This window comes from Rhineura floridana, chromosome 5 (genome assembly GCF_030035675.1).
Source record: "Rhineura floridana isolate rRhiFlo1 chromosome 5, rRhiFlo1.hap2, whole genome shotgun sequence".
Taxonomy (NCBI): Eukaryota; Metazoa; Chordata; class Lepidosauria; order Squamata; family Rhineuridae; genus Rhineura; species Rhineura floridana.
This window is the reverse complement of record NC_084484.1, coordinates 53,668,606-53,681,166: the sequence shown is the minus strand read 5'-3', so window position 1 is coordinate 53,681,166 and position 12,561 is coordinate 53,668,606. Positions and strand designations below refer to the sequence as shown.

The 12,561-nt window shown below is 37.8% G+C and overlaps 1 protein-coding gene across 5 annotated transcripts in view; it reads left to right on the top strand.

The window, feature by feature from the left end:
• The window catches only part of CCDC138 (coiled-coil domain containing 138), a 28,550-nt gene that overhangs the window by 5,280 nt on the left and 10,709 nt on the right, over positions 1–12,561 (top strand). For 4 of the 5 annotated variants that reach the window (XM_061626742.1, XM_061626741.1, XM_061626745.1 and 1 more), the window contains exons 6-13: positions 1,429–1,587; positions 3,020–3,139; positions 4,608–4,685; positions 4,772–4,879; positions 5,572–5,736; positions 8,338–8,454; positions 9,133–9,316; positions 11,682–11,858. In XM_061626742.1, coding sequence (XP_061482726.1) covers positions 1,429–1,587; positions 3,020–3,139; positions 4,608–4,685; positions 4,772–4,879; positions 5,572–5,736; positions 8,338–8,454; positions 9,133–9,316; positions 11,682–11,858 — 1,108 coding nt within the window. The remainder of the gene's footprint in view (positions 1–1,428; positions 1,588–3,019; positions 3,140–4,607; positions 4,686–4,771; positions 4,880–5,571; positions 5,737–8,337; positions 8,455–9,132; positions 9,317–11,681; positions 11,859–12,561) is intronic. The other variant, XM_061626743.1, reaches the window with a different exon arrangement.

The following is a 12,561-nucleotide window of genomic DNA, read 5'->3' as shown; positions in this document are numbered from 1 at the left end:
TCAGTAGATGTTTTGTAAAAAAAGAGGTTTTCATTAGTGATTATTTTAATTTATATCATGTCTATTTTCTTACTATTTGCATTTTTCTACCCTACAAATTGTCTAAATTACTTAGTTTACATCATACAGTCCTACATACATCAGTTTAAACCAAAGTTTCCACTTTTATATTCTTGATTTTTACATCTGAATTAAATTCTATTTATAATTAAATGTATAAAAGTATGTAGAATACTATTTCAAACGCACAGAGCAAATGCAAGTTCTTACCAAAGTTTGATCTGCCATGTAAAAAACCCTTTAGCCTCCAGCACATACAACTTGTCTGCTTATTTGTGACTGAGTTGATTTAATTGCTTACTTCAGTCTTATTTGCCAGAAAGCTACCTGTTAGCCCATTAGCTACTGGGCTAAGTTCAAGGTTCTAGTTTTCATGTACAAAGTCCTACACAGCTTGGAACCAGGATACCTGAAAGATGGTCTTACCGCTTATTTATCCAGTTGATCTCTGTACTCTATAGTTGAGGGCCTCCTGCAGATACCATCTTATCAGGAGGTCTGTTCCACACATCATAGGATATGGACCTTTAGTGTTATGGCGCCGACACTTTGGAATTCCCCTTAAATATTAGACAGGTGCCATCTCTGTTATCTTTTCATCACCTGTTGAAGACCTTCCTCTTTCAACCAGCCTTTGAAGTAGAGACTCTTATCCCAATCTGGGTCTGTGCTGGAGTTGTTTTTTAAGTTGTTTTTTAAATATATTTTTAAGATATTTTGTTTTAATATGTTTTGTTTTAATATGTTTTGAAGTCTTTTGTTTTTAAAATGTTTTAAAGTGTTCTTGTTTGCCATCTTGGGCTCCTTCTGGGAGGAAGGGCGGGACATAATTTAATAAATAATAAAATTAATGTACAAGTTTATAATAATTGCCTTCCCGGTTACCAGAGACTGCAAAAGAGTCAGATGTCAGCTCTGCCCTTTCAAGCCACAGGTATATTCCAGCAGGTGGATTGACTGGCTAGCACATTTTTTGTGGAGTAATCTCTTCTTCTCGCACTTAATTTCAAGGATGGCTTACATTTTAAAATAATAATAGTATAGTAGTATTAATACTACTACTACTATTATTACTACTATTACCAGGCTATGGTCTGAAGGCACATAAGGCCAGCTCCCTGCTGAAGCTAAGCAGGGTCAGGTCTGGTCAGCACCTGGATGGGAGATGGCCTGGGAACCATATATAAGCCACCTTGGGTTTCTTTCATTAAAAGAAAGGTGGGGTATAAATGTAATAAATAAATACTATTAATTAAATTTATATCCTGCCCTTTCTTCCAGAAGGAGCCCAGGGCAGCAAAAATGCTATATTTCATGCATATATACTCATGATACAGTATTTTATGTTTCTCTTCTATTTTGATGCAGCAAGAAAAACTAACTCAGCAAGAATATTCTCTAAAACTTGAAAGACGTGAACAGTTCTTAGCTGAACGAGAGACCCTGCTTTGTAGACATGAAGCTGCTTTGACCAAGATAAGAGGCGTTGAGGAGGAAGTTCACACAAAATTTCAAATTATGAAGGAGGTATGGTTACATTAAAAAAAAAAATCTTTACCTTTGTAAAATAATCTCTAGCTAAACATATTTATGAGGATGGGGATTATCCTCACTTACCTGTTAATTTATTTTTATTACTTGCGATGTAGGGCCTGATCAAGACCTTCTTTGCAGATGTGGATTTGTCTGTCATGGCAGCAATCACCCTTGACTTTCGAGTTCTGTATGTATAGATGAGGATGCCAAGCGGCCAAGGAATCTGTTCCTTTCCAAATATATCAGCTCTCCACTTGTTGTTTTCCTAGGGCTACTTGTTTGCTTAGGCTGTAATCTTAACCCCACTTACCTAAGAGTAAGCCTCACTGAATTCCATGGAACTTGTGACTAGACATAGTTAGGATTGCACCTTACTTAACACCATTTCTAAATATTTAATCTCTAAATGGTATACAAAAATTGAACGTAAAAACAATAAAATATTATTAAAAACTAGAAAAATTGAAATTAATAACAGGGTCTGATCTTATGGGCCAGGAAAGCCTGGGCAAAATGATGGCTTTACAAGAATGTCTGAAGCAACTGGTAGATGATGCTTCACACATGGCAGATTCCACAATGCAGGAACAATGGAGAAAACACATGTTTTGAGGTTACCACCTTGTGATATTCTGTTGGGTGTAGAGCCACAAGTGAAATTTCCCCAAATGATCTATGAGATAATACAGGTTTATACTAAAGAAACAGTCATATTCCTGTGACACTTACAAGCCACATTCAGACAATAATATCACAGGTTGATAAGATACAAACAAGCTTTGCTCACCCACATGCAGCCGCTTTGCTCCTGTGAGGTGGGAGATGAGCCGCCTAGTTCTCTTGAAGGGAGGTGTAAAGCCCTAAAAACTAACTATGAGAAGGCATAGGGAAGAGGACTGGAAAACATATGCAGAGCTTGCATGATCAAGGAATGTATGTTGAAATAATTAGCTGGGTGCTTTGAAAAGGGCAACTAGAAGGACAGAAGAATTGCATGGCCAAAGCTTGCAGTCGTGGTAGTTTTGGGGTATGGTTCAAGTACATTATGCAGAGGATTAAGCAGGAGGTAGCTGAGATGATTGCATCAGAACGTGATCTTATTAGTTATTTACACTGTTGTACGACTGGACGTCTGTTTCCACTTCATTTGGCATTCCTAAGTCTGAGCCAATTAAGCTGTACAAGTAAGCAATATACTTGTGTGAGCAGCATAATGATAGCTGAGCAGAAGGTCCCGGTGTAGCTTCTTTAAGAAAATATTCTTCTTCATCTCGCACATCTTAAGGGTCTTGGATTCACACTACGTAAGGAACATGAGATGAGTGGCACAAAATTTCAATGTGATTTTGAACACTTACAGTGCTTTAAAAACAACAACAGGTTGTTAAGTCCTGTTTTTAAAAGTTCTTAATTTTGTTTGTAGCAACATGAAGCTGAAATTCAGCAGTTGTCTGAAGCCTTGAAAGAAAAAACAAAGGAAAACAAAAGGCTTAAGTCATCATTTGAAACTTTAAAGGAATTGAATGACACCTTAAAAAAACAGGCAAGCAGTATTTTGATAAACACATGGATCAGGCATTTTGAATGCTATAAATAGAATGTTTTTGTAAGGCTTTGTAATACTAAATGGTTATTACAGTTTCTGTTATCTTTATTGTTGTATGTAAGAAATCATCACCAGAAAATTTAGATGTCATTCATACTACACTATACCACATACAGATAACTTTTCAAGATGTTACCCTCTTTAAGAAATTTTGGGATTCTTTTAAAGGTGTAGCTTCTGCACTGGCATATATGTACTTATTTTTGTTGTTACTTTGATTTTGATTTGGATTCCAAGTACTTCTGTCTCTGTCAGCTGGGCTTCAAATGATTGTGGGTCTCTTAAGGCTGTGTCCTGTGTTGCAGCAAACTATGCCATGTTTCTTACTGCAGGTAGCCTACATCTATTCTGTAGTGCAGGGCTGGGGAACCATTTTCAGCCCAAGGGCCACATTACCTTCTGGTCAACCTTCCAGGAGCCACATGCCAATGATGGGCATGGCCAAGAGCAAAATTGGGCAGGAAAATTTTTTTTTTCTTTGCTCAGCGAGTTCATTTCTACACACATTCACACAACCATGTCTATCCTCCTTTCAGGCAAGCAAAAAGCATTATCAGAGTTGAAGGACATAACCCAGCAAGACAAAAATACTTGAAGGTGTAAAGTAGGGCCAGTAATGGGTGGGGCTGGTGCGAGGAGAGTTTCGGGCCAGACAGAGAGGCTTGGAGGGCCATATTTGGCTCCTGGGTCTGAGGTTCCCCACCCCTGCTGTTGGGTTTCAAGGCCATTTTGTCTGTCTGTAAGCACACTCTTGGGAAGCCTTAGCCAGTTGTAGCTCTTAGAAAAAATTACCATGTGTTTTCAGACATGCAAGTGCCCGTCATCTCCCCCACTCCATTGCTTTAGGAGACTACTGAAACAGGCTGGGCCCCTTTCATCAAAGCACTTTCCATTCTGGCAGCTGCTGACACTGTATAGGGCTCAGTCTCAATTTGTTTGCTGCTGAAGCAACATCAGAGCTCTGTGCTCCTGTGGCACATCATGAGCCTGGCATCTAGCCTGAACCCTGCATTGTCTTGTCTTGCACCCAGTTGGAGCCTTGCCTCAACTCACCACAGAGCAGGACTGCTCTGCAGAAAGGATGCAGTTACCCTGAAGCGGGTAATGTATTTTTCACCCAAGAACGAAATACTTCACATGAAATCATGTTCCTTGCTTTCAGTAAAACTGACTTCTACGGAAAGGTGTTTAGAATTGCAGCCATAAACTCTCGGTAGCTTCTTCTTCACATATCCAGAGGGAGATAAATGGTGATTCTAGTTGTCCACTCTACATTCTTTCTTAATAGGGACAGAAAAATCATATGTAATCAGTTTTTTGAGCAAGAGAGTAATTATTTGTGAACTGACCGCTACTAGGTAAAGTTTTAAGTATAAGGCTTGGCTCAACATCTTCTCCTTTTTAGTTAAATGATGTAAGTAAACAAAACAAGAAGCTGGAAGGCCAGTCTCAAAAAGTACAAGCTCGGTTAGAGAATTTGCAGGTAAGATTTAACTATGCTTCTTATTGCTTGTCATTTTTGCAAGAAAAAAGTCTCATGCAATTTCTTGTTAATCTGTCCTGTTACAGAGGAAGCATGAATTTTTGTCAGTACAGAAATCTAAAGAAGCTTCCCACACAGCCCTGGAACGCAAGGCTATCAAGCCAGAAAAAATGATAACATCAAAAACTTCCAAAGTAAGGCATATGCTATTGGGAAAAAAGTGAATTTCAAGGGCATTATGTTGTACACATGGCAGTTCAGTGGTGGGGCTCTTGTACATGTAAACATTGTGGAGTGTTTGTATACACAAGGGCATGGTGATTTGGATCGACTGCATTTTATTGGGGAGAGCTATTCATTTAAATATTTTCTCCAAATATCTTTTATCCTACTTCAATACTCTAGTGGTGTCTTTAGTTTATATACGTTAACTGTGCCTCTATGTTAAAGGAAGCAGAAAAAAGCTCAAGCCCTAAATAAATCTTGAATTAAAACCTTTGGGTTTCTCCAGAGAAGACACTAGCTGTGGTTAGCTGCAAGAGAAGACAAAAGACTGGGTCTGTGAAACAAGGGAATTCATAACAAGAACTCCACACACACACAACGATAAATCTCCTCAGGATACAATAATGGTACTCCCAATGTCAATCTTGCAGGAATTTTCATCCATATGTGAGATGCTGAAATGGAGAAACTTTTCCCCTTCTTTAAACCAGCACACCAACATCATCTGGGTAGATTTACGTATGCTTTTAGTGCACTTGATGCAGGCCAGGTGTGTGCCACAGTGCAGACTGCACAAGTCAATACGCACTATAGATATTTATCTCATAGTAAAGAACTTACTCAAATTGTACCCTGAGTAGAGTCACTTTTATGTTTGCAGATCCCACTTAATGTACACATCTATGACCTTTTAACGGTATTAATGGACTGGATGTCGGATCAGCACCTCAGCAAATTAATTGCAGAGGAAGAGAGAGCTGCTGAATGTCTTCTGACAGGCACGCTTGCTTCCAACAGAAGCTACACACAGGCGAAGTGTATCAAGGTAGAGTCTCTCTCACTGCAAGCATACTATTTATTAAAGGAATACATTTGTGCGCATGTGGAATGCTGGTATCTTTCCATTTTAGTTGGAATATTTTAACTGCAATAAATATTTTGCCAAATGACACTAGCAACCTCCCTTATAAACATTACTGTCTGATTCAACAACCTGTTCTAGGTACAGTAGTTCAAAAGCATGCATAGAGATCCTCTGCTCAGGGTAGGATCCTCATTCCTTATGTCTGTGTTGCTATATCAGTAGCTTTCTATAATCTCAGACTATCCCTTCTGTGGACTATTAGAAAGCAGTCCAGGCACAAATGGTATTTAATAATAGTTTATCATGACAAAGTAGTGATTAGTCAGAAGTCCAACACAAATGCACTTACAATACAGTGTGTCTGATCTAGAATTCTGTCTGATCTAGCTGTTGTTGAGCTTGCTGCTACGTGTTTTAGGTAGCTGTCTGTAGAAGTAAGCAGGGCTCATATGCCAGCAACAGCTGTTGGCTAACCTGTTGTTGCTCATTCTCAGCTTGGCATGGAGAAGACACTTGGAGTCAATGTCCCCTAGTTGTGGTTTGGAAACATCACCTAAAATAACACAGTTACGCAGTTGCTTCCAGTTGTTGCTACTGGTGGTCATACATAAGAGCAGCCCATAAGACCCATCCTTGGCATGTTATGTGAAGAAACACTTCCTCTTTGTGCTTCTGCATACGAAGATAGGCATATTGCTGTTTTCCATAACTCTGTCATAGTTCTGCTGCTCTTGCTGCTTGTTGCTCACTGGGGCCCTCCCAGGTGCTTTCCCGTAGCAAAGGTGATGGTGTGTATTTGCGTTGCAATCTATGTTGATGCAGTTATCCCAATTCTCTTCTGCAGTGTAATAGAATGAACATACAGGATCTAAATCCAACAGTTGTACATTGAGTTGGTTTCTGTGGTGAATAGCACTCCAACAGTGTGGTATAGTTTGCCACCACAGCATATTATATATGTCACTTGACCACACTAAGCAGCTTTTCACTACAGTGCCAACCTGCTCAAAAGCTGTGGATGATGATAACAGCTAATCACTATTTGTGTTATCAGAGGCATACAAGATGCTGGGGACAAGCCAAAACTGCTGTTTTCGTGCCTGATTTGTGCACTTTGAGGAGTAGAGATAGAACATAGTTTTTTCCTAGTGTAAAAATTGAAAGTGTCTGGAAAAAATAATGTCATATTTTTCTGTTTCAGAATGATAAGTAAAACACTGATTAATGCAGTGTTTTAAAACAACATTGTTACCACCATCTACATTGCAAAGCTTCTAGAGTCGGAATTAAAGGTAGCAATGTTAGTGATGATAGCATTGCTAACTGAATTTGTGTGAATTATCAAGCAAGTCACACTCTTGGAAGTAAACAAACTATTGATACTAGTCAGCCAAGCATATTGCTCCTAAAAGTGAAATAAACGGATGAGTTTTTGAAAATATGCAAGCATGGTCAACGAACAACATAAAAAGTGAAATAGCTAAGAAGCTTATTTTAATGCCTACAAACCCTCAAATTTCTGAAGTCTGTTAAACTCAGAGTGAAAGTTCAGAATCAGAAAGTGGATCTTTCAGACACTGATTAGATACGTTGACAAATTTCTCCTGTTTCTTTATTACAGTGTTGAAGTCTGCAGACTTTCTAAGACAAGCCAATCAGAGTACAATATAGATGGTTTAAATTTTCAACTTTTAATATCTTTTCCTATTTTTCCCTTTGGATAAAAAATTAAGATATCGTTAAGTATATTAGTAACTTTGAATTCCATCTCCACCTGTATTGGTAATTATTGCTTGAATAAAATGGAAGCATTGGGTTTTTTTTCAATTTCTTAAATATACCCAACATTCTAATTGGCAAGTTTTACATGATGTGTTTCTTGTTCTTAACGTAGAATAAAATTAGGTTTGATAAGCTTAAACTGCAATCCTATACACACTTTCCTAGCAGTGTCCCATTGAATTCAGTGGGGTTCACTGCAGAGTAGGTATGCATAGGATTGTGCTTTAAGTGTTGCACATTTTTTATCCCCTCACCCACCCAAATTTCTGTGGGCTTTTTCCTCCCACCTACCACCCCCACTTGCAAAATTTCTAGAATAGTGGTTCTGAAAAACAATGTCGACAAACTGAACTAGTTCTGATCTAGCAAGTCTCTTCTTAAGATTGCAGCACATTACTAGTAGGATTTCTGGTAAGTTGATAAAATAACGTAGTGTACATATTAGTTATCTTGTGGTTTTGTTTTGTTTTGGGGCAATTTTTCATGTGACTATATTAAACATAATAGGCGGTATTCAACTAGCCTCGTGTGCTAGCAGAATGACTTCAACTAGGGCAAGGGGATTTCCTCCCCCTCTACACCCCTCACGCCCCCTAAATCTGTACTAGGGTTCTGAAGCAGATTTGGGGACAGCACAGGGTGTGTGCGGGAGGAGAGGGGGAAATCCCCTTGCACTAGTTGAAGTTGTTCCGCTAGCACAAGATGTGATAAATATCCACAAAAAATAGCTTGCATCTTGGAAAGGAAAAAAGGCAGTAATGATGTTTTTGCATTTTACAGTTTTTGCCTCTAGTTGCTGAACAACTTCAGTGGATGCCATTTGTGAATCCTAACTTGCACATGCATATGATTAAATTTATTTACTGGTCTATAAGGCAGTTAGATGGAGGGATACAGGTGAGAAATATTTACACTCAGTTGTTCATTTGCATTTAAATAAGACTATTTCTCTACAGGAGGTTCTAGGCTTTACAGTATAAGCTTGATATGAATTTGACCTGGAGTTTTTATTCATTATTATTTACGTATTAGATAAATCACTTCCAGTATTAATATGCTCACATTCACAATTCTTTTTTGTTGGGTAGAGGATTGTGAATAGAGACTCAAAATCAAGAACAATCTTGCAGGAAAAGCTAGCATTCTAACTCTAAACACATTACTTTGAAGGAATTTTGTAACTTGCTTGCATGTAACGTGTTCATGGACAGGGTGAAAGCTACATTCTACTGAAGTCAATTAAAATTTTTATTACCTCTTAATATGTAGTGGAATTTCTTACACATCCATCTCTTTTTATTGGAGTCTCAGAAGTACTACTTTATAGATCTTTTGCAGAGGCTCTTCTGAGCCCTCGCTATCTCAAGTGAGGTGGGTGGCAGTCAGGAAGACATCCTTCTGTATAGCAGCTTATAAAACGCTGCTGGTATATTGGTTGGTATACTTTAATAATCCTTTATCTGTTAGGACAATATATTAAATTGGATTGTCAGTAACATTTAAACAGGTAATGCTGTATATTAGATGACATTCATACTTATTTAGTAGAATACTATGTTCACCTTTTTATAACAGTTTGCAACAATGACATCAACAATGAGAAGACTGGGTGAAGACCTATTTAAAGGGGTTGTGCCTAAGGGAAGTCAATATATTTCTCCTTCTGATCCCAAACCAAAGTCGGCAGCATTCTTTAAAAGCTGCAGTTTACCTTTAAGAGTTGTATCAACCTTAATTATAATCAAAACAGTGACACAAGGTAAGTTCTACAGATACTTTTGATGTTGGTACAAAGCATAAGGTATCTCCAAATTCATATACTTAAACAATAAACTCTAAAAAGACCCTTATTTCAACTGACTGACATGTGAAGTAAATTTTAGTTATTTATTAAGATGTTTCTATACCACCCTTCATCAAATGGTTACAGGGCTGTTTACATCAGACTAAGGCAGTACAAAATATAAAAACATTTCTCATACATGCATAACATAGCAGTGTCAAAACTCAGAACTTACTTCACCCATCAGTTTCTAAAAGCCTGGTGAAAGAGGTAAATAATTTTTTTTTAAAGGCTAAAGTATTTCAATATGCATTTTAATGGATAAAGGCTAGTTCCATCTAGCTTAACTTCCCTACCTTTTGCATGTTTGGCAATCCAAGAAGACCACAAACATAAACATCCAGTATAAGAGCTGGTTGGGGCTGATGGGAGTTGGAGTCCAACCACATTTGGAGGGTTACAGGTTCCCCACCCTTGCCCACAACCAGGATGACGCTTTGGTCAGGAGCACTTGCCCACAGCCCCAAGGGGTCTTTCACCTAAAGTATTTAATATGCGGAACAGTTCTCTTAATATTTTATTGGATTCGTGTAGAATCTAGATAATGTAAGAATGAATATGCAATTTAAAAATACTAGCCTAGATTGGTACATAATGCAATATGTTTTGTAGGTAACATTTTGCTTTAAAGTCACGGCTCAGTAGGGGGCATCCTAACTAAGGTTTTGTAAGTTCAGAAATGATTCAGTTTATATAATCTGTAACACACCAGTATTTACCTAACCTACATATTACAGAGCAGTTGAAATATGCTCAGAATAAGTGTTACTCCAATTTACTATCTGTTTATTGGAATACTGACATAACAAAAATTACAACTGAAACATTTTTCCAATCAAATCATTGGGAAATTGAACGTGACTAGAAATGTTTTTAAACTTCTCATTTAGTAGTGTTTGAACAAAAGCACAATAATTGATTATGATCAAAGATTTGTGATTAGGATTCAGCTAGTAAGTGCATCCTTCTTGTTTCGGTAAAATTTAAGGCCCTCTGGCACACAACAGTGCTATTCCTTGAACTGTTTAAAGATGAAGCTACAAAAGCTTCACCTCGTGGATATTCAGAAGAAATGAATGCTGCTAACTCCTTATTTATAATTGAATGTTATTGAAGTTAGCATTTAACCTTTAAATTCAGAGGAAGGATTTCTTTGGCTAGTTTTAGGTTCCAAGTATAGTAGGAAGCTTTTAGTTCTGTGTTTTGGCAAAAATGCTAGGCAAGGTCTAGGCTTTATGAACTTTGGCTTTTAATTAAAATGAATAGCTTCTGTTCTATAGTTGTACATAGGTAGACCCCCAAAGGGCATGAAATGCCTACTGCAGAACGTCTTGCATTTCCTAACCTCTTGGCTTCACTGCCCACTAAGGATGGGGTTCACTGCCTACTAAGGATGGGGTTCACTGCCTAGTTCCAATCCGTGTTGCGATAATCCATCCCAATCATCCTTTTTTTATTCCCGCTTGCTGTGGTGCTTGCTGATTTGATCCACTGGAGGTATTTTGGTTGCAAAACAACCTGTGTAATTTTTAACGTAAATGTCTATGTAAATGATCACAGTTCCATGTGGCTTATTTTTTCCTATTCATCACACCTAAAAAATATTACAAATGTATCAACTTAGATGAAATTATGAAGATAATTACATAAAATTGGGGGGGAATTCGGGGGGGGGAAATCAATGCCGGTTACAGCCATGGCCTGCCACAAAAAAATCAGTGCCAATTACAGCCACAGCCCACTGCAAGAAATCAATGCCGGTCCGAAAAGATAGTGGACTGTCGAATTCAGTCGGAATCCGGTACTAAGTCAGACTTAGAGGATATTCTCCCCCATCCCTGCCATCCATAAGTGCTATTTTTTTCTGTCAGGGTGGGTAGAAGCTGGTGGTATATTTTAAATCTATTTTTAAAAAAACAAATTGGACTCCTGTAATTTATAGAACACTTCTCTTTTTTAAAACAGCCTGGTTAAAATTAAATCTGAATACAAACCATGCTGCAATTACTTTAAGGACAGAAGAGTCCTGTAAATGTGACAGGAGTATGGAACATTTTATGGCTAGTTGGATTAATAAAATATAAGATGATTTAATAGTCTAATTTCTTCCTCGTAAAAAAAAGTGTTATATATAAAATAACCAGTGCGCTATAAGGACATTTTTGTGTTTCTATCCCTTATATCAGTATTATAAAGCATCTACTTATGCATAGCTGGTTTGACAAGTGACTTGAAATAGCTATGTATGGTTTTTCTATTTAAGTTCTAATGTATCTTCTAGCTGATTACCTGGCTCAAGCCTTTGATTCACTTTGCATGGATCTGAAGACAGATGAAGGGAAGGCTTTGTTTTTGGACTACCAAGCTGTGCCTATTATACTGAGTCATATAAGAATATCAAGTAAAGGTGTGCTTGCCAATGCCATTGACAGTTTACTTCAGATGACAATGGAATCCAGTAAGTATGCTATCTGATGATCAGCATTTTAATACTTAGCTCATCTTATGTAGCTTGCCAGTTTCCTTGGAATTAGCCCCTTGCTTGGTCATATATTGCAAGCAAGAATTGCTTCCCAGCAGACAGGCTTGACAAAAAACATTTTATTATTTAAATTCTTTCATTAACATCTGGCGCAAGCAAGCGAATGAAATAAGATTTTCTGTACACTTAATGGTGTTTAACTTTGTACTCCTCACACTGAGAAAAATTAAAGTGAGGAAGAAGCAGTATGTATACTTCTCTTTAAAGCAGTATCTGGCCTTTTACTTTGTTTAGTTAAACACAGCATGAATAGGGTAAGGCCAGTGTACATTTGTCCAAATTTCATGGTCACTCACCATAGGAAACATCCAAGAAGAACAGCACTGAGAAACTCACCATGTGTTCAGTGACTATGACAACTTTGGGGATGGGGGAAGATACAATGTTTTGTCCTCTTCCTCTTGAATCATGTGCAAACAGTGCAAAAAGTTATATCCACCTGAATAATCTCTCTATGACATCACTAATACCAAGCCCAGTTTGCTGGGAGGGGTAATCATGGTTTTGTTTGCTGTCTGCACCACCCTTCTATGTCTATATGCTAGATATCATATTTATAGGGGCTCATGCACAAAGATCCCATTGTGCATAGTCTCCAGTTATACAATCTGAGCACTGC